The following is a 26,225-nucleotide window of genomic DNA, read 5'->3' as shown; positions in this document are numbered from 1 at the left end:
GTTAGATAATATTGGTATAGCCTTTAATGAAAAAAATAAACTCCCATAGTTGACTGGTAGTTTTCAACCTTTTATTGCCCACATACAACTAAGGACATCAAAATATTACCCTCCCTGGGACTTCACTGGTGGCGCAGTGATTAAGGGTCCGCCTGCCAACTCAGAGAACACATTCGTTCAATCCCTGGTCCAGGAAGATCCCACATGCCGTGGGGCAACTAAGCTTGTGCGCCACAACTACTGAGCTTGTGCTGTAGGGCCCGCGAGCCACAACTACTGAAGCCCGCGGGCCTAGAGCCCATGCTCCTCAACAAGAGAAGCCACTGCAACGAGAAGCCCACACACCACAACGAAGAGTAGCCCCTGCTCACCGCAACTAGAGAAAGCCTGCGTGCAGCAACAAAGACCCAATGAAGCCCAAAACAAAAAAATAAATAAACACATTTAAAAATATATATATATTATCCTCCCTAAAAGTGGCTCACTAGAGCAGTGATTGGTGGTTAGATGTGTTTAGTCTTTGTTTTAGATGTCATACCAGATATGGGAAGTTTAGATACTTTAATAAAAGTCAGGTAAGATACCAGCCTTTTATTTTTCTAGAAGATATTTCGTGTATCTGAATTTTTCCCACTTTGGTGTCATATTATGCTATCTTTTACTGGCTTGTTGTTACAGACAGAAAAGAGGTGGTAGGATGTAATTGGCTGGATCAACTGTTGCTTTCTTTGTACAGGCTGATTTTGCTTTAATAGCTAGTGTGAGGGTCTGAAATCAGGGAATTATAAACTTCTGAATTCTCTTGACCTCTTCCATTTTCTCTTGCAGTGAGCACTGTGTGCTGACTTGGACAGAAAGAGGAATTTATATTTTCCTTCCTCAGAATGTTCAAGTCCTTCTTTGGAGTGAAGTCAAGGGTAATTGTGTTTTTCTTCCTATGTAATTTTTAATCGCATGCTTGTGAAAGATTTAGTTATTGTAGGAGGATTCTCTTGCAGTGTAAGAAGTAGAAAATAGAATGAGGTGACATTTCTTTTAAAGATTAACATCATAGATGTATCCCATTATAAGGTACTTACGAAGTATACATTTGTGAATCTGTGTATAGTTATTTAGTTATTTTAAATACAATTTTCATTTATTCTTAAATATTAGCAACCACTGCTAAGGATTGAATGGGTTAATTTTTCCCTCTACTTACCCTGAATATTTATCCCTGTTAGAAGTCTTGCTTTAACTCCTGTTTTGTGTCTTAATAATTTAGGGTTGAAAAGTCCTTGTGGGAACAATAGCCATTTTATGTGGCTGAGGCAGAGAAAGTCAATCTCTGTATTCTTCTGGTTTAAACCAGAAATGGAGGAAATAAATCTAGCATTTTTAACATGACTGCTCAGAGAGTGTATCCTGACTTTTGAGTCATTTTCTACTTTGTAAAAACATAAAAAAGATGAAGGAACCATTACATACTGATTTCTCGTGAATTAAGTTTCCTAAAGGTGTCCCGTGAAAACTAGTTTTTTAGGTCATTTCATGGTATTCTGCCAAGACAGGTGTTTTTTCACGAACAGTTTGTTGATTTACATACTGCACTGAAATCTGTTACTGGTATCAGATTTGTAACTCAGAAATGTGATAGTCTGGCCTCCGAAGTGCCCCCTTTTAAAGTCCCAATTTCTTTTCACAAAACATAACATTTTTAAAAACAGGATTTTAGATCAGAGAGATGTTTCTTTCTCTGTATCTTTTATTCTTGATCTTTTTTAAAAGAATAGTGTCTAAGATATGATTTCTTCATTGAAATGCAAGTATAAAAATAGAGGTGAAATTCAATCAAGCCAAACCCTATATAGAAAATGAATCTATTAGAATAATTTCAGCCATCGCAAAAATGGAAAAGGAGTACTTGGTTAATGTCCTGTGTGTTCACCCCTGTGGTTTTTGTAGATATTCAGGATGTGGCTGTCTGTAAGAATGAGCTGTTCTGTTTGCACCTAAATGGGAAGGTCTCCCATCTTTCTCTGTTATCTGTGGAACGTTGTGTGGAACGCCTGCTAAGGAGAGGCCTGTGGAACCTGGCTGCTCAAACTTGCTGCCTTTTCCAGAATTCCGTCATTGCCAGCAGAGTGAGTCAGAAAGCTGACATGTTCATCTGGGTTGTTAAAACCATTCTAGCTTGCAGGATTGTGCTACACGGTTGCTTGTCTTTATTAGCCTGCTGATGAAGCAGCAGTAAATCCCCAAAGGAAACATGACAGATAAATCTGGAGTGGGGATGGGGGTGAGAAAAACTGTATACTTTCCATTCAAAAAAATCAACTTTACCCACAAATTTATTTGAATTTCAGGCCTTTTTTTTTTTTAGATGTTGGGGATAGGAGTTTGTTTATTAATTAATTAATTAATTAATTTTTGCTGTGTTGGGTCTTCATTTCTGTGCGAGGGCTTTCTCTAGTTGTGGCAAGCGGGGGCCGCTCTTCATCGCAGTGTGCAGGCCTCTCACTATCGCGGCCTCTCTTGTTGTGGAGCACAGGCTCCAGACATGCAGGCTCAGTAGTTGTGGCTCACGGGCCTAGTTGCTCCACGCCATGTGGGATCCTCCCAGACCAGGGCTCGAACCTGTGTCCCCTGCATTAGCAGGCAGGTTCTCAACCACTGCCACCAGGGAAGCCCAAGGCCTTGTTTTAAGTGAAATTATTATATGTACAGTAACTCTAAATTCTTAGTTCCTAAGAGAATTCTTATTAAGTCTTTTACTAGCTTTTAAAGCCGTTTTAAAGCACCTTTGAGGTTTTATGTTCTATGTTAGATCTCTTTCAATGTATTGGCCATTTGAATATAGATTTAGTTACAAACAGAAAACTCTCCTATTGGTTCTACTTATCCTTTTATTAGGGAAGAAAAACTTTGACTATAGATAAATTGGAACATTTGAAATCTCAGCTGGACTTAACAACCTATGGTGATCTGATTTCCCAACTGGAAGAATTGATCTTAAAATTTGAACCTTTGGATTCAGCTTGTAGCAGTAGAAGAAGCTCCATTTCATCACATGTAGGTATTCTCACTTTTAAAAGGGTTTTGCTGTACAGTAAGATTGTTCTACATTAGTTTGTACTCATTTACCTCTAGGATCCCAAAAGTTACCTTCCTTTCCATGTTGTATATTGTTTGGGGGTGGTGGTGAAGAGGGGGCTTTCTTTCAGGTGTTGGACAACGTTATGAAGCCTTCATTTAGGTGTGTCTTAGAGCCGCATTTTGTTTTGTCGTTGTTTATTATGTTCTGTTTGAAAATATACCTCATATAGCCTCCAGAGCAAGTTAAGTTACCCCTAATATGTGATTTCAGATGCTTCATGCCAGCTTGAGTGTCAGTGCAGCTCAGGATTGTCTTATTTAATCCTCATTCTCACATTCTCACATTCTCACAGCCAGACTTCATGGAGACCCACTAGAGAAATATGGTAGCATGATGCCATGAGCAGGTGAGAGGGACCTGGCTGCCAGGAGCCTAGACCTTGCTCACCATTTTGTTCTAATAAGCCATAATTGTCGTTAATGACTTGTTTCTTTTAGTGTTGATTTTTCTCTTAAAAAGCTATATCGTGTTATAAAAGTTTAACTTTTCTTTAATTCTTTTTCTTTTTAGGAAAGTTTCAGCATCTTGGACTCTGGTATTTATCGTATCATTAATAGTAGAAGAGGCAGTCAGTCAGATGAAGACTCTTGTTCCCTTCACAGCCAAACCCTCTCAGAAGATGAGAGACTTAAAGAATTCACCTCACATCAAGAAGAGGACCAACCAGATCAGTGTTGTGGTTCACACGGAAATGAAGGTGAAGAATGTGTCTTTTATTGGTTGCTGATGTGAAGCAGTTATTTTCTGTGGCTTCTGTTTGCCAAGATTATCTCATGCATAGAGTTTTCTACAAGGTGTTAATAATTTTTATTAAGTTGTTAGACTTTCCATCCAGACCTATTGATCAGTTCACCATTAGAAGAATGGATTTATGTTTAGTTGGGGTTTTTTTCCCCTCCTGTTTAGGCTAACATTGGTAAATTACCTAATTATTATCATGCATCAAAGTGCTGGAAAAGTTAAGAAAGGAGGTCATTAACCAAAAGAGTGGAACGATTTTATCCTAACCAAATTATTTTCCATTCGGAATGAAAAATTACTACAGTTCTGGGGGTCATTGCCTTCACTTTTCGATGTTCAAGTACTCCTGTGACCGAACTGTTGAGATTAATAGAGACTCTAAGCTTCCTTTCTGACTTGTGGGGATTCAGGGTTAGTAGGAAAAATGAAGGTACCTGTCCAAGTGTTTTATATGTGGACCATCCCATGCATCTCGTAAACCTGTGTTCCACTCATTTGTATTTGGGTCAGTTGTGATTTTGGTATTGAATCCTTCATTTCCTTTGCTTTATTCATTTCAGAATTTCTTTAAAGATTAAAAAACTCTTCATGTGATTAGATTTTGTTTTTTCTCCCCAATTCCATTCATCAGACAATGTTTCACACGCTTCAGTGATGGTTGAGACAGATAAGAATGAAACTTTTCTCCCCTTCGGCATTCCACTGTCGTTTCGTTCTCCATCTCCTCTCGTGTCTCTTCAGGCTGTCAAGGAAAGGTAAACTCATTAGTCTTGTCATTTAATCCCACTTCTGGTTTTACTTCAGTTGTCATGTTAGGCACTTTGGCGCTGAGAATGGAGAGACATTTTAAATGTGGAAAAAGAAAGTCTCTAGATTATTCCTCATATAGCCTGTTATACAAAGCCGTTTACTTCTCATTTCAATCTTGGGGAATTTATCTTCCCTCTTTGTTTGAGTACCTGGATATTTGAATTGTTACAAATGTGTTTTTTTTCCCCCTCAGGCTGAGCAAAAGTTAAAAAATGTTTTTTCCTCATCCCCGATTGGAACAATTTCCATATATCATTAGTCATTTCTTAACTTAATCATTTCTCAGTTTGGGCTCAGAATTGAAGACTCTTCAGAAGTCTTTCTAGCTACTCCATGGGCCCAGAATTGACTTACATGAATTTATGTCCAAGTTTTTCCACTTAAACGTTTTACCATAATAGGATAAAGTCTTCATAATTATAACTTAATAATTATACAATGTGTCACTGAGTCCCTGTATTATGAATATACTAATGATTTCTGTAAAAAAAAAAAAAAAGACATTTAAGTTTGAAAGAGAAGACTTCTGTAGCTCCTTCACTGCTAATGGGAGTTTTACTGGATACAAATTTTGCTTTTTCAAAGGATATATTGTGGCAAATCAGCAGCTGAGTTTCCTGAAGAAATTCTTTGGCTAGGATGGGGCAGGTTTTCACATGGCCTTCTTTGCCTAAGTAAACAGAAACATTGCAGACACAGCTGCAATTAAAGACCTTTTCTTTAGGATTGAATCAGAGTAGTTTAGTAAATGAAGTAAATCCTTATTATAAATTTTACATGGGCCTTATGTGAAATATGTAATTGATTAAGGAAGTTGCTATAAAGAGTCTTTCTTTATAGCAAGTAAAGAAAGACTTGCTAAGTCCAAGTTGCCTTCAGGGACTGACAGGAACATAGAGAACTCAGATACTGAAATTTTCATTCTTGGCAGTAATGAGATTCTTTTCATATTAGTTTATTGGTATTTGACTTGCAGCGTTTCTAGCTTTGTGCGTAAAACTACTGAGAAGATTGGCACCCTTCATACGAGCCCTGATCTGAAAGTGAGACCAGAACCCAGGTGTGATGAGCAGTCATGTGAAGAGGATGTGGGTCCAGTCACTTGTCCAAAGGAGGAAGACACTGAGTAAGCCATTGCAGAGAAATCTGTGTAAATTCTAGAGGATACAATTGTCGGTTTGAAGAGAGCCATAAACCATGTCGTCTTGAAGAAGACACATGTATGACTCTGTTCATTGTAGATTATTTGCATAGCTTATAAAAACTGAATACCACAGAGTAAGTGTTAGAAAATTACATCAACCCATAAAAAGTCTATTGAGACAGAATTTTAATTTAGCACCTCTTCTTCCATCTTTCCCCTGAACAACTTCCCTCACCTCCAGATCTCTTCAAACTTCTGCAATGTTAGAGAAGGAGTATTAGAGTAAGAGTAGGATGACCAAGGATATAGGCCTCGTTCTGGTTCTGCTTCTGACTAGCATGTGACGTTGGTGACGCCCTCTGGCCTGTAAGATGAGAGCATTGGCGTTAATGTCGTCACGTGCCTTCCTATGATATGCTGGTGGCATAGTCCTTATGGAGTGGGGTTGTAGCAGAGCCCTTGGTCTGGCACAGTGTGAAGTATCTTGTCCACCTGGTCTCTGCCTTTTCTCATAATTCAGGGGATCTGGGCATTGGAGGCAGGCAAGCTCAGCACTCACCCAGGAATTGAGATAGACCCACAGGGCCAGTGTATGCTGACTGGACATTCAGATGAGAAAAAAGGTGTGTTACCCTTAGAGTAACTTAGCTATGAATCCGTATGTATATCGGGAAAAAAGTGTAGATAGTGCGGTGGCATTTAAGGCAGCCCTCAGTCTGACGTTAGCCCACTTTTCCAGCTTCATTTCCAACCACGTCTTTCTAAGCACTCTAAATTCTAGTCCTGTCAGAGAAGTGGGTGTGTACACCTCACTACTTTTCTTCATGCTGTTTCTCCCACCTGCAGTATTTTCCCCCCATTTTTCCTAACGCAAATACACCTCCTCGGGAAAGCTGCTCGTGGTTGCCTAGTCAGAATAATTATTCCTTTTTCTGTGCTTTCAGATCACAGTGCTTGTGCTGCTCTTTAGCATTCATTCTATTCTTTCTTATATTACAGTTGTTTTCTTGCCTTTCTTTCTGACTAGGGCTTACTCTGACTCGAACTTACTCATCTTGAAGCCATGGACCATTTTTTATACTCATCTGTTTGTTTCATGTATCATTAAGTACAATACCTACCACTTAGTGAGCACTTAGAAATATTTGCCCAAGAAGGTTCTAATCCCCTTTAACTCTTCTCACACTTCTCTAGGGGAAAAGAAGAAGTAACTAGTCAACCTCCAGAAGAGGAAAAGTTTCAAGAGATCAGAATGGCAACAGCAGAAGCAATGTGAGTATTTATGGGTGAGAAAGTTTTATAGAGAGTGGGAATGACTTTTTGAGATCATTAGTAGTGGTCCTGAGACAGTGTGGGGCAGAGGCAGTTTCATTTGGAATTGAAATTCATGAATTAATACAAAGGTAATGTTCTCTGTGTTGTTGTCTTGCTACTGAGATAATTGTTATTTAAAGAGTTGAAAAGTAACATTTATTCTGGATAAGTAATGTTGTATCTGTTAGGCTTATTTAGCATGAAACAATTTGTTTTTGAAAAACCACATAAAACATAAATTTCATACTTGTCTGTCTTATATAGGACCAAGCTACAGGACCCACTGGTATTGTTTGAACCACAGTCTCTGAAAATGGTTTTACAGGAGTGGCTTTCACAGTTAGAAAAAACATTTGCCATGAAGGACTTTTCAGGCATTTCAGATACTGGCAACTCATCCATGGAATCAAACCAGGGTATGCTATTGCTTGATGAGTCAAAAAAGGGAATATTAGACGAAGATGAAAAAGAAAAAAGAGACTCTTTAGGCAATGAAGAAACTGTTGATCAAGCAGCACGTGACTCTGTAAATAGTCTGAGGGAGTCCCTGGATGATGACATTTTTCAAGTATGTTCTCCATGCAGTATACCAGGCAGTCTTCAGAAGGACCTGGCTGAAGTGACAACATTGTGTTTGGAACTGAGTGTATTGAATTCTGAGATCAAAAGTGCAAGTAGACATGTAGACCACACTTTGCAACAGTGCTCTCCTGAAATTCTGGCTTGTCGGTTCCTAAAGAAGTACTTTTTTCTTCTGGACTTGAAAAGAGCAAAGGAGAGCATCAAGCTGAGTTATACTAACAGTCCTTGTGTTTGGGATACTTTTATTGAAGGATTGAAAGGTAATAATCAGATTGCCTTACCAATAGAGGACAGTAGCATCTTGGCATTTTTTAGTTTAAAGAAGAAGATTTAAGTAGAAAATCACCTCTGTTCTGGTCAACCATCCCTTCAGTTTTCCACTCAATTTAGTCTTTTGTTGCTTTTTTTTTTCTGTTGAGATTGCTCACTTTTTTTTTAAATTGAAGTATAGTTGATTTACAACTCAATTTAATTTGTAATAGTTCTTGCAACTATTATAAGAAGTTAGTTTTATTTCTCTCACAGTCATTCAGAAAATGATACAGCAATGTTGGAGAAGTTGGGTTAAGTAAAATTGTATAAATGCAGATATATGAAAACCAGAAAATCCCTCTTGTAACTTACTAATATAGAGATAATATATACCATTTATTGAGTACTCACCAAGTGCCAGATAATATGCTAAACACTTTGCCAGCATTCTTTCATTTCATCCTTACAACACTTTGGAGTAGACGGTGTTATTCTGTTTAATAAGTAAGGAAACTGAGGCACAGAGAGATTATAATAGTTGAGTAGGCTAAACTTCTGTAGTATCTCACAATAACTCAGATACGATATAATAACTCAGATATGGTAGTTTATTTCTTGCTTATATATCAGCCCAGGGCAGATGTTCCAGGTCAGTGGGCAGCTCTCTTGCATGTGGTAACTCAGGGTTCCAAGTTCCTTCCATTTTTTTGGTCTCTATCCTCCCTTAGGGCTGATGATTAAGGCTGGGTTGCTATGTCCAGGGGGAAGCATGTGGAAGAGGCAGACAGGCTCTTACAGGGAGGTGTGGCCTGGTGGTGGCTTACGTCTCTTCTGTTGGTGAGAATTCTATCTCATGGCCCCACCTAACTGCAAAGGAGTCTGGGAAATGACCTCTCCAGGTGTCTAGAAGGAAGAGGATGGACATGGGTCAGGAGCCTGCATGTCTGCCTCAGAGATTTTGGTGGGCAGTCAGCAGCCTCTACTCCACACTTGAGTGAAGGTCACACTGTTGGTCATCCTCATGTAGATACCAGCTTTCATACCCTAGAGGCCATGCCTGCCCTTTCTACTACATAGTCCCATGTTTTTGAACAGGTGGATTTTCTTAACTCAAAACTCTGAATAACAGATGTCATGTTTCTAATAATTGATGTAGACTTTAAGCAAACTTTTCATTCATTACCAAAAGTGAGTAGTCACAAGTAGAGATACATTTTTATATTATCTGACTTAAGGTTTCTAGAAACAAGGATCTATGGTTACAGTTCTGCCTCAATTCACATTTAGCAGTTAAAAGCATAAGAAATGATTTCAGCTTCTTTTTCTGAATTGAGGTAGACTGTCTTTTATGTTGAAGTAAGAAGAGTTATTCCTTTTCAAATAAGTTCAAATGTTTGATATTACACTGGAAATTTGCTCTATCTGTCTCTATTATGTGATTGTACCCAACCTTGGTTACAGGAAAATAGCAAAAAAAAAATAACCACTTCACCAACCTGAGTGGTTAACTTATGCCAGAGCTGTGGCTGGAGCCAGCGTGGAGGGTGTTTGAGATGATGCAGCTGCTTCCAAATTGAATTTAAGGGGATAAGTTTGGCTTAGCGCCCACCCAATCACAAAGCTTTCCCTCTCTTCATACGCTCTAAATGATGGCCTTCTCCTCTGAATCCCTTGAAATACTTACTGTCTGACCCAGTCAAATTGGAAATAATGAAACTGGGAAAAATTGATATTTTTTTTAAACAAATATATCAGAAATTGAAGGTTTGGCTCTTTAGAAACGGTCTATTGAACAGGTTCTACTCTTCTAATGATGTTGTAATCATGAAAACAGCTTTGGAACTGTTCTTTGGGATTTATCTTCAGAGCTAGTTGAAAACTTCTTGAAAAAACTCATTTTATTTTAGATTCATATATATGTAAACATATATTTTTTAACTACAAGTAGTTTTAACTAGATCTTCACTCACTTTATTTACACACTTGGCTTTAAATGACTTGGCTATTCCCCAAAGTCAGATCTTCCTTTGGAGGAAGATTTGCTATAACTGATGTTTTTTAAAAATAGGTCAAATATTTTTAAGTTAATTTAATTAAATTTAATTAACTAATTTTGTTCCAAAAGATTGATTAGGGATATCAGTTCTAGAAAAAAACTGAAGAATTTGGCATTGATGGTAGAAATATAGCTTATATATATATTAGCTTGCATATATAATAGCATATATATGTAATACATATATTACATATATAAAGGGTACATTTTCAATGGTAATAGTTGTGTATTGGTTATCTGTTCCTTTATCTTGTTTAAAACTTCCAATATGCTTTGCCTCCCAATTTGATTTTTATTTTTAACATCTTTATTGGAGTATAATTGCTTTACAATGGTGTGTTAGTTTCTGCTTTATAACAAAGTGAATCAGTTATACATATGCATATGTTCCCATATCTCTTCCCTCTTGCTTCTCCCTCCCTCCCACCCTCCCTATCCCAGCCCTCTAGGTGGTCACAAAGCACTGAGCTCATCTCCCTGTGCTATGTGGCTGCTTCCCACTAGCTATCTATTTTACGTTTGGTAGTGTATATATGTTCATGCCACTCTCTCACTTTGTCACAGCTTACCCTTCCCCCTCCCCATATCCTCAAGTCCATTCTCTAGTAGGTCTGTGTCTTTATTCCCGTCTTGCCCCTAGGTTCTTCATGACTTTTAAAATTTTTCCTTAGATTCCATATATATGTGTTAGCATACAGTATTTGTTTTTCTCTTTCTGATTTACTTCACTCTGTATGACAGACTCTAGGTCCATCCACCTCACTACAAGTAACTCAATTTCGTTACTTTTTATGGCTGAGTAATATTCCCTTGTATATATGTGCCACATCTTTATCCAATCATCTGTTGATGGAAACTTAGGTTGCTTCCATGTCCTGGCTATTGTAAATAGAGCTGCAATGAACATTTTGGTACATGACTCTTTTTGAATTATGGATTTCTCAGGGTATTTGCCCAGTAGTGGGATTGCTGGGTTGTATGGTAGTTCTATTTTTTGTTTTTTAAGAAACCTCCATGCTGTTCTCCATAGTGGCTGTATCAATTTACATTCCCACCAACAGTGCAAGAGGGTTCCCTTTTCTCCACACCCTCTCCAGCATTTATTGTTTCTAGATTTTTTGATGATGGCCATTCTGACCGGTGTGAGATGATAGCTCATTGTAGTTTTGATTTGCATTTCTCTAGTGATTAATGATGTTGAGCATTCTTTCATGTGTTTGTTGGCAATCTGTGTATCTTCTTTGGAGAAATGTCTATTTCGATCTTCTGCCCATTTTTAGATTGAGTTGGTTGTTTTTTTGATATTGAGCTGCATGAGCTGCTTGTAAATTTTGGAGATTAATCCTTTGTCAGTTGCTTCGTTGACAAATATTTTCTCCCATTCTGAGGGTTGTCTTTTGGTCTTGTTTACGGTTTCCTTTGCTGTGCAAAAGCTTTTAAGTTTCATTAGGTCCCATTTGTTTATTTTTGGTTTTATTTCCATTTCTCTAGGAGGTGGGTCAAAAAGGATCTTGCTATGATTTATGTCATAGAGTGTTCTGCCTGTGTTTTCCTCTAAGAGTTTGATAGTGTCTGGCCTTACATTTAGGTCTTTAATCCATTTTGAGTTTATTTTTGTGTATGGTGTTAGGGAGTGATCTAATCTCATACTTTTACATGTACCTGTCCAGTTTTCCCAGCACCACTTATTGAAGAGGCTGTGTTTTCTCCACTGTGTATTCTTGCCTCCTTTATCAAAGAAAGGGTGACCATATGTGTGTGGGTTTACCTCTGGGCTTTCTATCCTGTTCCACTGATCTATATTTCTGTTTTTGTGCCAGTGCCATACTGTCTTGATTACCCAATTTGATTTTAAAGTCCTTAAAAGCAGAGGTTGTCTCTTGTTCTGTTTTTGTCTCTCCTATGATGCTTTACAAACGTTGGGACTTGCACACAGTAGGTGCATGACTAATTGTTGATTAATGTGTTCATGAGTAAAATATTTACCACTGTGAGATGAAGGGAAAGGGGTGTGCTTTGTCTTTTAGAAATGGCAAGTTCCAATCCTGCATATATAAAGATGGAAGAAGGAGACCTTCCAACAAGATTAAAGTTATTGGATGACTTAGTCTCTTTTGACAGTCCTTTGTTGATTGCTTGTGCTACCCGGTGAGTGGTCCTGTATGTTGTTCGTGTGAACTAAAGCACAGACGTTTTCTTCGTCTCAGTCTGTAAAGTTTTACTCTGTTACGTGTTGCGCAGCTTCTTGTTAGTATATTTATTTTCATTTCTAATAAATACGTAGATAATGTAACCAAGTTATATTATCTTACTGAAGTTGGAGACTAACATGTTTTGTTTTTAAATGCAGATTGTATGAGAAATTTGGAGAATCTGCCCTTCGATCCTTAATCAGGTTTTATCCATCCATTTTGCCTTCAGATGTCATGCAACTTTGTCATCATCATCCTGCTCAGTTTTTGGCTTATTTAGACAGTCTGGTAAAATCAAGGCCTGAAGATCAACGGTGAGAAGGAGAGAATATTTGCGGACCCTCCTTTTTTTTTTTGGACTCTCTTTTGATAGGGCACTGTTTCTCTAGTATAAGCAGTTGGAACATTTTTACTATTAACTGCCACAGGATTGAGGCACCTGCTATTTAAGAGGAGGATTTTGGCAGTTATGTTCCATTCTTTCACAATTCACAGCACACACCACAAATGTGTGCATAACCCACACTTCTCTCTCCTCCCTCTCTCCCTCTCAGAGATTCTCCGATCAACAGTGTAAAATTAAACTCCGTTTCAAGGCGTATGCTAAGACAGATAAGCTTCCTTGTTGTCTCTGCCAGTGAGTGGATTTGCTGCCACCTTTTTGTTGTGATATATCCCAGCTTTTTGTGGGTGGATCTGTTACAGCTCTTAACTTCTTTGGGCTGAGGCCTCACTTCCTGTCTCCACATGGCAGTGAACACACATGTCCTTTGGTTATTGAGAATGGCAACTTCCCCCCTCTGTTTCTTCTGATTGGTTCACATTTGCTATACTGGTATTTATTTCTCCTTTTTTTTTTTTTTTTTTTGGCCCTTTGGTATTTCCCTTATTATCTTGAAGCTCAGCTGTTCAGTTAAAAGGCTATTATATTTTCACCAGCATTTCTATACATTTTGTAGCAGAAGAGTTTTCAAGTTATTTCATCCACTGTCTTGATCCCTTAATAACATTTTCTTCACATCTGCACATTTTATCTTTCCTTTCTCAGCATGAATATTGGTGATTTTTTCCCCAACTTTCTCTTAGGCCATTCTTCCTTGAGTCCCTCCTACAACCAGAGTCTTTAAGACTGGATTGGCTGCTGTTGGCAGTGTCCCATGATGCTCCCCCAAGCACCAGCACTATGGACGATGAAGGAGACCCCAGGTATAGAAGGAGTCCTGTTTCTAAGTTCTGCTGCTCCTTTGGAATGGAACCAGTTTATTCACATACAGCATTCTGGGCTTACTTCAGGAATAGCTATGGAAGCGACTGACTCAAGTCATGGTAGTAATCAGATTGAGTGTACTGCTTAGTGGTTCTGAACATGTTTTGAATCACAGACCCTCTAAGAATCTGATGATTCCTCTCAGAAAAATGCACATTCATACAAAATTTTGCACATGATTGCAGAGAATTAAACTGGGCTACTGAAACTTTCATGGACCAACATTAAGAGACCTTGGTGATTAAACCTGTGTTAGAAGAAAATTGTTAGAAAATTGTGTGTATGTATGTGTGTGTGTGTGAGTGTGTGTGTGTGTGTGTGTGTGTGTATGTGTGTTTTCTTCCTAGAAATTTGCCAAGGGATTTTTAGATGTAACCTGATGTAGGATTTTTTTTTAACTTTGACTCTTTTTTTAAAGCTTTTCTAGTACATTTTAAAAACTTTTAATTAATTTATTTTTTGGCTGCATTGGGTCTTCGTTGCTGCACACAGGCTTTCTCTAGTTGTGGTGAGCGGTGTCTTCTCTTGTTGAGGAGCGTAGGCTCTAGGTGCGTGGGCTTCAGTAGTTGTGGTACACTGGCTCAGTAGTTGTGGCTCACGGGCTCTAGATTTGCAGGCTCAGTAGTTGTGGAGCATGGGCTTAGTTGCTCCGCGGCATGTGGGATCTTCCTGGACCAGGGACTGAACCCGTGTCCTCTGCATTGGCAGGTGGATTCTTAACCTTTGCACCACTGGGGAAGTCCCTGATTAGGATTTTTTTTTAAAAAAAGAATTTATAAAAAATACACACTGTTACTTGTAATCTATCAGAAATATTCCTTGTGTTTTCCTCCAGGAGAAACTTTTTAAAAGCTCCCAAAATGCCTATCTTATATGCCTAGAGAAAAAGGTCTGGAAAGATATAAAATGGCTATCTGTGAGTGATGGAATTATGAGCTTCTTTCTTTTGCTTTTGATTACTAAAATATATAATTAAAAAAAATAAACAGGTATTTGTCATTGGAAAAATAGCTGTTTTAATTTTACAAAGGCCAAGTAGAAATGTTTGAAAAATATAATAATGGAAAAAATATAATTAAACTCTGATCTTACCTATCAGCTGACGAATAAGCATTTTTGTAGAGTTTATTTCCTGTCTAATTTACTGATATTTTTTTCATTTTTCAGGCCTCATTCCCACTTGTTTTCCTGGGGTTACAGTCAGCTAATCCTTCATCTAATTAAACTTCCTGCAGATTTTACAACAAAAGAGAAAGTGACTGACATCTGTAGGTCTCATGGGTAAGTGAGAACTTTCCTAGAAGCTGAAGTTAAGATTAGAATCATTTTAGTTAGTAACTTTGTAGTTAGGGGCCTGAACGGATGTGCTTTGTCATTTGGGATTTTTTTTGCTACATAAAGGTGGCTTTTTGTTTTTTTGTTGTTTGTTTTTTTTGCGGTATGCGGGCCTCTCAGTGTTGTGGCCTCTCCCATTGTGGAGCACAGGCTCTGGACGCGCAGGCTCAGCGGCCATGGCTCACGGGCCCAGCCGCTCCGCAGCATGTGGGATCTTCCCGGACCGGGGCACGAACCCGTGTCCCCTGCATCGGCAGGCGGACTCTCAACCACTGCGCCACCAGGGAAGCCCGGCTTTTTGTTTTAAGTGATAATAAACATCTTTTTTTGTCTTAAATTTTGAGTGTATTTTATTTTGTGTGTGGAAGAGACTGGTCCTTGCTCATTCCTCTCTCCCCCTTTTGCTTAGTTGTTAGCCCCAGTTCTCAGGTTTATTTAATTAAACACCAGACTGTGTGATACAAGTTATAATTGATATAGTTTTGGAGAAGGGAGAGATCAGAATGGGCTTGGTAGAATGGCTGGTGAAGGACTCAGGGAGGAGGTGAGACTTTGAGGTAAGCCCTAAGTCTGGGTAGGATTTGTATTCAAACAGGAGCCAGGAGGAGGGCAAGTCAGGTGAGAGAAACAGCAAGAGTAAGGCCATGAAAAACTGCCCTTGCTTTTTATCTGTACCACATATTTGTAGTTATTCATGGCCTGAAGATGTTATCTTATGGCTTTACCTGGATTACAGTCTTTTGGAGATAGGGACATGTGTCTTCCTTTTCCCTCATGATGCATAATTCCTAAAGTGGTAGGCACTTGGTACATATTTGTTCACTGATAATGAGGGATGAGACTGGCCAGGTTGTGGGTCATGAGATCATATAGGACCTTGAAAGGTGGTTAGAAGAATTTAGTTATCAGCAGAGACCCTTTTAGCCTTTTTGGTACAAAAATGACATGATAAAATGCAGGTTTCTGGAGATCATTTCTGGTTTCATACATGAGAAAGATTGGAGACGAGAAAGGAAGGCCAGCTAGGAAGCTGGTGCAGTAATTCAGGTATGACCAAATTGATTCTAGGTCAGCAGAAGGAGCACATCTAATGGCACATTTCAAAGGAAAATGCAGTCAGACCTGTAGATACTGGGTATAGCAAATGAAGGAAGGGGAAGAGTCAAGGAGAACTTCCAAAGTTTGCATACTTAGGGAAGAAATATGCTAGTTTGTTATTGAACCTTAAAGTTTATGAAGTGCATAAGCTTAAATGTCTCATAATTGGGGCTTGGCCTCAAATGTCAGTATTTATCGCTAGCTTTATTTATTTTTTTCTTAAATGCTCTAGATCAGGGCTGTCTAATAGAATTTTCTGAGGCAGTGGAAATATTCTATCACGCTGTCCAGTATGGTAGCCACTAGTCACATGTGGCCATTAAGTACTTGAAATATGTATTGGTCAACTGAAGAACTGACTTTTAAATTTTATTTAATTTAAATGTAAATAGCCACATGTGGCTAATATCTACAGTATTGGACCACACAGCTCCAGATAAATTCACTGCTTTTTATTCCTCTCTCCAACTTTGGTCTCTTTAAAGTTTCTGGCCTGGATATCTTATTCTCTGTTTGGAGCTGGGGAGAAGAAGAGAGGCCTTCACGAATATTGTGTATCTGAATGATATGAGCCTGATGGAAGGGGACAATGGTATGTAAATCCCAATAGGTTCTTCTTGGTTATAGTATTTTAGAAGTCACTACAGACTATTCAATAAAGAAATTTGATAAATATTTCAATGATCATTTATGTTATTCTAGCTAGCTGTCACATTTTTGGAGTTTTTTTTTTTTTTTATCTGTACTACTTGGTATACCATGAAATCATAACTAGAAATAAACTACAGGCAACTTTTCTGTTTCATGAGTGCCTACCATGTGAGGCATTATATTGATACCTGATGCTTTTCCATATGCTGTTTAAATGAGATATTAAACCTGTGGGATAGTTACTATTATTTCGATTTTAAAAAAGTTATGATTGAGGCCCAGAAAAAGGATAATTAGTTTCCCCACAGTCATACAACTAGTTAATGCTGGAGCTGGTGTTCAGACCAGGTTTGACCATCTCTAAAGCTTGTGCTCAGGTTTTTTGATCTGCATCATGTTGCCATTTTACACAGCCCAAAGTTAGAGATCATTAAGATGAACTTAGAGTAGCAGTCAGATTTTCCTAAGCCTTTACAGGTACTTAGGGATTTTTTTTTTTTTTTTTAATTTTCATCATTCAATACAGATAAAATGGCAGTCAGGAGGCCAGGACTTTGACACACTGATTTCTGAAGTCTGAGAGTTCATCCTGCACTCAGAGAGGTGGTCTTGGTCTGTTTTGTAGTGTTACTTTATTCATCTCAATGCAGAGATGCCAGCAGCATGACATCAGGATCCTTCATCTAGCAGTGTGATCTACAGCCTTTTTCAGCCCTATTGCTGTAGAAGAAGAAAAGTTACAACCAAGCAAAGAAACCAGATGACTGGCAAAGAGATAGCCTCAGGTGTCACAGTTACAGCAATAATAACTGAATCATCTTTGTTTCAAAAATGAAACAAGAGGGTCACATGGTTTTGTGGAACTATAGATGTGTTCACTTTGGAAAAATAACCAGAAAAGTTAAGATATAAATGGTTTATTCTTTTAAAGTTACAACATGATGTTTGTTATAGAAAAAAATGGAAAATCTAGGAAGAATGAAGAAGATATCACCTAAAATTCTTCCCACCCAGATAAAAGTACTCTTAATACTTTGTTAATGTAATAATAATAGCTATTCTTACCCTTGGTGTATTAAATGGGAGTCTTTTCTTGACATTTTTGTCTCCTAACTTATATTTCACTTCAAAGAATATTGCTTTTGCTGCCAAATATATATCTCATATCTATCTACTTTCTTTGGCTCCACCACGGTCATTCTGATCCCAGCTACTAGCCTGGTTACTGCAATAACTTTATAATTGGCCTTCTGGTTTCCATTCTTGCCCATCTTTAACCGATTTTCCTTAGAACAGCCAGAATGGTTCTTTTTTTTTAATTAAAAATTTTTTTATTGAGGTAACATTGGTTTATAACATTATATAAGTTTTATGTGTACAACATTATATTTCCACTTTTGTATACCCTGCAGTGTCTCACCACTAAAAATTTAGTTTCCATCTGTCACCGTGTTTGTTCCCTTTTACCCATTTCACCCTGCCCCCACTCCATCCCCTCTGGTAACCACTACTTTGTTCTTTGCATCTACATGTTTGTTTTTGTTTGGTTTGTTCATTTATTTTGTTTTTGTTTGTTTTTGTATTCCACAAATGAGTGAGATCATATGGTGTTTGTCTTTCTCTGTCTGACTTACTTCACTTGGCATAATATGCCCAAGGTCCATCCATGTTGTCACAAATGGCAAGATTTCTTCTTTTTTTTATGGCTGAGAAGTATTCCATTACGTGTGTGTGTGTGTGTGTGTGTGTGTGTGTGTGTGTGTGTGTATCACATCTTCTTTATCCATTCATCTATCGAAGGGCACTTAGGTTACTTCCATATCTTGGCTATTATAAATAATGTTGCAGTGAACATAGGGGTGCATATATCTTTTCCAATTAGTGTTTTCATATTCTTTGGGTAAATACTCAGAAGTGGGATTGCTGGATCATATGGTAGTTCTATTTTCAGCTTTTTGAGGAACCTCCATGCTGTTTTCCACTGTGGCTGCACCAACTGACATTCCCACCAACAGTGCACAGAGTTCCCTTTTCTCCACATCCTTGCCAACATTTGTAGACTTTTTGATGATAGCCATTCTGACAGGTGTGAGGTGATATCTCATGTGGGTTTTTTTAATATAAATTTATTATTTTTTATTTATTTATTTTTGGCTGCGTTGGGTCTTCGTTGCTGCACATGGGCTTTCTCTAATTGCGGCGAGCAGGGGCTACTCTTTGTTGCGGTGCACAGGCTTCTCATTTTTGTGGCTTCTCTTGTTGCAGAGCACGGGCTCTAGGTGCACGGGCTTCAGTAGTTGTGGCTTGCAGGCTCTAGAGTGCAGGCTCAGTAGCTGTGGCTCACGGGCTTAGTTGTTCTGCGGCATGTGGGATCTTCCTGGACCAGGGATTGAACCCGTGTCCCCTGCATTGGCAGGCGGATTCTTAACCACTGAGCCACCAGGGAAGTCCTCCCATGTGGTTTTGATTTGCATTTCCCTAATAATTAGTGATGTGGAACATCTTTTCATGTGCTTCTTGGCCATCTGTATGTCATCTTTGGGAAAATGTCTATTCAGTTCTCTGCCCACTTTTTCATCCAGTTGTTTATGTATTTTTGGTTATTAATCTCTTATTGGATATATTATTTGCAAATATCTTCTCCAATTCAATAGGTCATCTTTTCATTTTGTGGATGGTTTCTTTTGCTGTGTAGAAGCTTTTTAGTTTGATGTAGTCCTGTTTGTTTATTTTTGCTTTTGTTTCCCTTGCCTGAGGAGACCTAGCTAGAAAGATATTCCTAGGACTGATGTCAGAGAGTGTCATGCCTATGTTTTCTTCTAGGAGTTTATGGTTTTGGGTCTTACATTTAAGTCTTTAATCCATTTTGAGTTGATTTTTGTGTATGGTGTGAGGTAGTGGTCTACTTTCATTTTTTTGCATGAGACTGTCCAATGTCCCCAACACCATTTATTGAAGAGACTGTCCTTTCTCCATTGGATGTTCCTTATTCCTTTGTTGTATATTAATTGTCCATATATGTATGGGTTTATTTCTGGGCTCTCAGTTCTGTTCCATTGATATATGCATCTGTTTTTCTGCCACTACCATGCTGTTTTGATTACTATGGCTTTATAATATAGTTTTAAATCAGGGCGTGTGATACCTCCAGCTTTGTTCTCTTCGCTCAGGATTGTTTTGGCTATTTGGGGTCTTTTGTGGTTCCATGTAAATTTTAGAATTTTTTGTTTTATTTCTGTGAAAAATGTTTTTGGGGTTTTGATAAGGATTGTATTGAATCTATAGATTGCTTTGGCAATATGGACATTTTAACAATGTTAATTCTTCCAGTCCATGAGCAGGGAATATCTTTCCATTTATTTGTGTCTTCTTCAGTTTCTTTCAGTGGTGTCTTATAGTTTTCAGTATACAGGTCTTTCACCTCCTCGGTTAAATCTGTTCCTAGGTATTTTATTCTTTTTGTTGTGACTGTAAATGGAATTGTTTTCTTAATTTCTTTTTCTGCTAGCTCATTGTTAGTGTATAGAAATGCAACAGATTTTTGAATGTTGATTTGTACCCTGCAACTTTATTATTTCTAGTAGTTCTTTGGTGGAGTCTTTAGGGTTTTCTATGTATAAATCATGTCATCCACAAATAGTGACAGTTTCACTTCTTCCTTTCCAACTTGGATGCCTTTTCTTTTTCTTGCCTGATTGCTCTAGCTGGGACTTCTGGTACTATGTTGAATAAGGGTGGTAAGAGTGGGCATCCTTGTCTTGTTCCTGATTTAGAGGGCTAGCTTTCAGTTTTTCACCATTGAGAATGATATTAGTTGTGAGTTTGTCATATATATGGCCTTATTATGTTGAGGTATGTTCCTTCTATGCCCACTTTATTGAAAGTTCGTTTTATCATAAATGGGTGTTGAATCTTGTCAATTTTTTTTTTTGCATCTATTGAGATAATTATATGGTTTTTATCCTTCATTTTGTTAATGTGGTGTATCACGTGAATTTATTGTGGATACAACTATTCTTGCATCCCTGGAATAAATCCCACTTGGTCATGGTGTATGATCCTTTTTATTTATTGTATTCGGTATGCTAATATTTTGTTGAGAATTTTTGCATCTATGTTCATCAGAGATACTGACCTGTAATTTTTTTGAGTCTTTGTGTGGTTTTGGTATCAGGGTGTTGTTGGCTTTGTAAAATGAGTTAGAAAGCATTCCCTTCTCTTCAAGAGTTTGAAAAGGATAGGTATTAAGTCTTTTAAATGTTTGGTAGAATTCACCTATGAAGGCATCTGGTCCTAGACTCATGTTTTTTAGGAGCTTTGATTATTATTTCAATTTCTGTACTAGTGATCGGGCTATTTAGATTTTTCATTTCTTCATGATTCAGTCTTGGAAGGTTTTATGATTCTAAGAATTTGTCCATTTCTTCTAGGTCGTCCAATTTGTTGGCGTGTAGCTGTTCATATTATTCTCTTATAAGCCTTTCTATTCCTGTGGTATCCATTGTTATCTTTCTTCTTGCATTTCTGATTTTATTTATCAGAGCCTTCTCTAAGATTAGTGAGTCTAGCTAAAGATTTGTCAATTTTATCTTTTCAAGAACCAGCTTTTAGTTTTATTGATCTTTTCTATTGTCTTTTTAGTCTTTATTTCATTTATTTCTGCTCTGATCTTAATTATTTCCTGCCTTCTACTGATTTGGGGCTTCATTTGTTCTTTTTCTAGTTCCTTTATGTACAGGGTTAGATTGTTTATTTTAGATTTTTCTTGTTTCTTGAGGTAGGCATGTATTGCTTAAACTTCCCTTTTAGTATCACTTTTGCTGCATCCCATAGATTCTGGTATGTCATATTTTCATTTGTCTTTGGGTAACTTTTGATATCTTCTTTGATTTTCATTGACTTGGTAGTTGTTCAGTAGCATGTTGTTCAGTCTCCACATATTTGTAATTTTTCCAGCTTTCTTATAGTTGATTTCTATTTTCATAGAAATTGGAAAATATTCTTGATACGATTTCAGTCTTCTTAAATTCACTGAGATTTGTTTTGTGTCCCAACATACGGTTTACCCTTGAGAAAGTTCCATGTCCACTTGAGAAGAATGTGTATTCTGATGCAATTGAGTGGAATGTTCTGTACAAATCTATCAAATCCATCTAGTCTGATGTTTCATTTAAGGCTGCTGCTTCCTTGTTGACTTTCTGTCCGGATGATCTATCCATTGATGTCAGTGGGCTGCTAAATTCCCCTACTATTATTGTGTTGCTGTCAATTTCTCCTTTTAAGTCTGTTAATAATTGTTTTATATATTTTGGTGCTCCTGTGTTGGGTGCATATATATTAATAACATTATGTCTTTGTGATGAATTATCCCCTTTATCATTATATACTATCCACTTTTGTCTCTTGTTATCTTTTTTGGTTTGAAGTCTATTTTGTCTGATATAAGTATGGCTACACCCAGTTTCTTTTGGCTGCCATTTGCCTGGAGTGTCATCTTCCATATCTTTACTTTGAGCCTATAATTGTCTTAAACTCTGAGATGAGTCTCCTGGAGGCAGCATGCAGTTGGCTCTTGGTTTTTAATCCACCCAGCCTTTCTGTGTCTTTTGATTGGTGAATTCAATCCATTTACATTTAGGATGATTATTGACAGATGAGGATTTGGTACTGCTATTTTATCTTTCGTTTTCGGTTGCTCTATATCTTCATTATTTCTTTTTCCTTGTATTTCTGTCTGCCATTTTGCTTTGGTGTTTTTTCATGATGTTTTTCTCACTTTCCTCTTTTTTAATGTTTTGTGTCTTTGCTCTAGATTTATTTTTTGTGGTTACCATGGGGTTTGTATGAAACATGTCATAGATAAAGTAGTCCTTTTTCTGCTTATAGCATCTTATCTTTATGTACCTATATGAGTTCCACCCTTTTCCTCTCCCCCTTTTGTATTTTTCTTGCCTCAAATTATCCCTTTTTATGTTGTGAGTTTGTTACCAAATTGAAGTAGCTATAATTACTTTTTCTACTCATCTTTGCCCTTTAACCTTTATGCTGTAAAGTGTTTAAAAAACCTATTCTGATAAAGAGTTGCAGTTTAAAGATTCTGTCTGCTTATCACTTTACTCAAAGATTTGTGTACTTTGCTCTTTTCTGTTTGTTTGTTTCTGGTAAAGAGCTCCTTTCAACATTTCTTGTAAATGCAGGTCTAGTGTTGATGAACTTCCTCAGCTTTTGTTTGTCTGGGAAAGTCCTTATTTATCATTCATATCTGAATGATAACTTTGCTGGATAGAGTATTCTTGGGTGATGGTTTTTATCTTTCAGTATTTTGAGAATGTCATTCCACTTTCTTCTGGACTGTAGAGTTTCTTCTGAGAAGTCTGTTAGTAGCCTAATGGAGGTTCCTTTGTAGGTTACCCTTCCTTTTTCCCCTGGCTGCCTTAATTCTTTGTCATTGACTTTTAACAATTTTAATATAATATGTCTTGAAGAAGGTCTTCTTAAAATACATATATTTATTTATTTATTTTTGGCTGCGTTGGGTCTTCATTGCTGCGTGCGGGCTTTTTCTAGTTGTGGCGAGCGGGGCCTACTCTTGATTGCAGTGCTCTGGCTTCTCATTGTGGTGGCTTCTGTTGTTGCAGAGCACGGGCTCTAGGTGGGTGGGCTACAGTAGTTGTGGCACGTGGGCTCAATAGTTGTGGCTCGTGGGCTCTAGAGTGCAGGACCAGTAGTTGTGGCACACGGGCTTTGTTGCTCCGTGGCATGTGGGATCTTCCTGGACCAGGGCATGAACCCATGTCCCTTGCATTGGCAGATGGATTCTTAACCACTGCACCAGCAGGGAAGGAAGTCCCTTGAAGAAGGTATTTGTGTATTGAGATGATTAGGTGTTCTCTTAGCTTCATGGGCTTGTATATCCAGTTCCTTCTCCAGTTTGGGAAGCTCTTAGCTATTACTTCTTTAAATAAACTCTCTGCTCCCCTCTCCCTTTCTTCTCCTTCTGGGAAGCCCATTACCCTAATGTTGTCTTTCCTAAGGAGTTGGATAGTTCTCATAGAATTTTTTTCAAATATCTTATTTCTTTCTTCTTCTGCTTGTGTCATTTCTAGAGTTCTATCTTCAAGCTCACTAATTCTCTCTCCCATGTGATCTGCTCTATTTTCAGTGCTTTCTAATGTTTTCTTCAACTCATTTATTGAATTCTTTAGTTCTAGAATTTGTTTTTCTTTTTTAGAGTTTTAATCTCTTTTGTAAAGTATTCCTCTGTTCATTAATTTCGTTCCTGAGTTCATTGAACTGCCTGAGTTTTCTTGTAGTTCCTTGACTTTCTTCATGACAGCTATTTTGAATTCTCTGTCAGTTAGATCACAGTATTCTGTGACTTTAAGTTTGGTTTCTGGAGAATCGTAATTTTCCTTTTGTGGTACAGTATCACTATGGTTCTTCACAGTGTTTGATGAAGTTGTTCCTCTGACACACATTTAAAGTAGCAAGCACCTTTCTGCTTGATTCTAATGATCCAACAGGTTAGAAATTAGAGGCCTTTCTTTTGTTTTCCAGTGGGTGGCGCTATAGCACAAGTTTTGGGTTTCTCTTACGTCAGCTGCCTCTGGTTATATTTGAGAGTCTGCACTTTGTGCCCTCTACCATCTCCATCTGTGGTGTGGCCCGATGCCTGCATTATCACTTCCTGTACCTGCAGGGTCGCCTTACTTCTGCCAGTGCTGCTAGCATTGCCACCTGGTGCACCAGGATGGTGGGCTCCCTCCTGTCCAGGAGCCCTTGAGTGGCAAGTTCCACTGCTATTGGGGAGGAAGGGGCAGGGGCAATAGCTAGGATTGCTCAGGTGGCCCTGCCATGTCCAGTGTTGTAAGATTCATGGGCTTGCTACTTCGAGTTGGGGGCTGGAGGCTGGGGTCATGTGCATTGCTTCCCCTGCCTACTGTCAGCTTCTCTGGGGCTGGAGGGCTGGGACTGCAGACACCACCTCCACTGTTTCCCTGGTTCTGCCTCTTCTATGTGTTCCAGTCCATCACCTTTAGTTGTATAGATATGTGGAGAATTCTCTGGTTTCTTGGTGTGTCAGACACAAGAACCTTTGTTGTGTTGTGGATGTTTTACTGGTTGTAGGTTAAGGGGAGAGACAAAGGTAGCTTTTCACTCCACCACGTTGCTGACTCTCAGAATGGTTCTTTTAAACAAAAATTGGATTATGTGGCTGTCCGCCTTGAAGCCCCTTACGTTGAACTCAAAATAAAATCCAGATTCTTAAGCTGTTCCCTTATGGCCTAGCCCTATCATCTCATTCTCACTCCTCACTGCCACCTTTGTGCATTGTAGGCCTTTTTTGAGTTCCTTGAACTCACCTAGTTCCTTCCTGTGTCGAGTCATTTTCCATGTTTCCTTTGTCAGAAATGCAGGCTCCTTCACCCTCCATTCCTGACACCTTCCCTGCACGTTTGTGTACATATGGGCCACAAGCACATGCTCACTAAACTTGTCTCATCTTTCAGCTCTCTGCTTAACTGTCACTTCTCATACAGCCCTTCTCTGATCCTTAAAAAAAAAAAAAAAACCCAAACCTGCCAATCTCTCTAATGGCTCTTTGATCTTTTCCTTTATAGCAAGCACTTAGCACAGTTTATAAGCATAGATTTATTTATGTGTTTGTCTAAGTTCTGTCTCCTTTACTGGACCATGAGTTCCACAGGAGTGCAGGCCGGGCTCATCATGTCTGTTTGTTCCTCATTCACATTCAGTGCCTAGTATGGAGTGTGCCCTGGGTAATTACTTACTGCGTGAGCAAATGAAGGAATGTTGAAGCTAATTTTATGGCTTCTCCTTTTCGTGAGCTATTTGTTCAACAAATATTCAGAAAACAACTCTGTATTGGGGGTAATGAGATTATATTCTTTAATATTTTTATGTTTTGGTATGAAACATTTTCACGAATAGTTTCTCCTGTATGCAGGCAGAGTGCTAAGAGCAGTCAGAGCCCACATTGTTTCTCTGTGTTTGAGTAGGTTGGATCCCAGAGACTGTGGAGGAATGGAAGCTTCTCCTACATCTGGTACAGAACAAGAGCACAAAGCCAGCCCCAGCCCCCCAGAAGTCACCAAATGGGAACTTCAGCGATGGGCCTTCCCCTATCAACGTGGAGAATGTGTCACTCCTGTTAGCTAAGGTCATGGGCCCAGACCGGGCCTGGTCACTGCTACAAGAATGTGGTTTGACCCTTGAGCTGTCAGAGAGGTTTACCAGAACCTGTGATATCCTGAGGATTGCCGAGAAAAGGCAGAGGTAATGTATGTCTGTCCTGCCCTCTCCACAGGCACCTGGGGAATGTAGAATTGCACAGATTTTCAGAGGTGGATGGGACTATAGAGATCACATAGTCTCAACCCCTCATTCATAGCTGAGGGAACAGAGACTCCTCTGTTGATGAAGGTGATTAAGAGAAGAGGCTAAAGTAATATTTTGTTCACAGTCATCACCGAAACACTGTTTAGGTTAATGTAAATACCCAAATCTGACGTGTACTCAGTTCTTGAAGAATATTATTGGTACCGCATACCTAATTGTCTCAGTCAGGGTTTTTTTTTGTTTTGTTTTTTTTAAAACTGTGGTAAAATACAGATAACATAAAATTT

General features: G+C 38.4%; 1 protein-coding gene across 9 annotated transcripts in view; it reads left to right on the top strand.

Annotated features, from left to right (window-relative positions):
- Positions 1–26,225, top strand: part of HPS5 (HPS5 biogenesis of lysosomal organelles complex 2 subunit 2) — a 44,808-nt gene that overhangs the window by 16,874 nt on the left and 1,709 nt on the right. For 8 of the 9 annotated variants that reach the window (XM_032639025.1, XM_032639020.1, XM_032639023.1 and 5 more), the window contains 14 exons: positions 829–917; positions 1,945–2,123; positions 2,893–3,051; positions 3,647–3,833; positions 4,509–4,632; positions 5,664–5,813; positions 7,026–7,103; positions 7,410–7,987; positions 12,063–12,183; positions 12,386–12,541; positions 13,314–13,433; positions 14,662–14,775; positions 16,413–16,519; positions 25,599–25,875. In XM_032639025.1, coding sequence (XP_032494916.1) covers positions 829–917; positions 1,945–2,123; positions 2,893–3,051; positions 3,647–3,833; positions 4,509–4,632; positions 5,664–5,813; positions 7,026–7,103; positions 7,410–7,987; positions 12,063–12,183; positions 12,386–12,541; positions 13,314–13,433; positions 14,662–14,775; positions 16,413–16,519; positions 25,599–25,875 — 2,439 coding nt within the window. Of the gene's footprint in view, positions 1–828; positions 918–1,944; positions 2,124–2,892; positions 3,052–3,646; positions 3,834–4,508; positions 4,633–5,663; positions 5,814–7,025; positions 7,104–7,409; positions 7,988–12,062; positions 12,184–12,385; positions 12,542–12,781; positions 12,865–13,313; positions 13,434–14,661; positions 14,776–16,412; positions 16,520–25,598; positions 25,876–26,225 lie in introns of all 9 variants that reach the window. The other variant, XR_004350976.1, reaches the window with a different exon arrangement.

This window comes from Phocoena sinus, chromosome 8 (genome assembly GCF_008692025.1).
Source record: "Phocoena sinus isolate mPhoSin1 chromosome 8, mPhoSin1.pri, whole genome shotgun sequence".
Lineage (NCBI taxonomy): Eukaryota > Metazoa > Chordata > Mammalia > Artiodactyla > Phocoenidae > Phocoena > Phocoena sinus.
The sequence above is the reverse complement of the archived record's forward strand: the minus strand, read 5'-3'. Positions and strand labels throughout refer to the sequence as shown.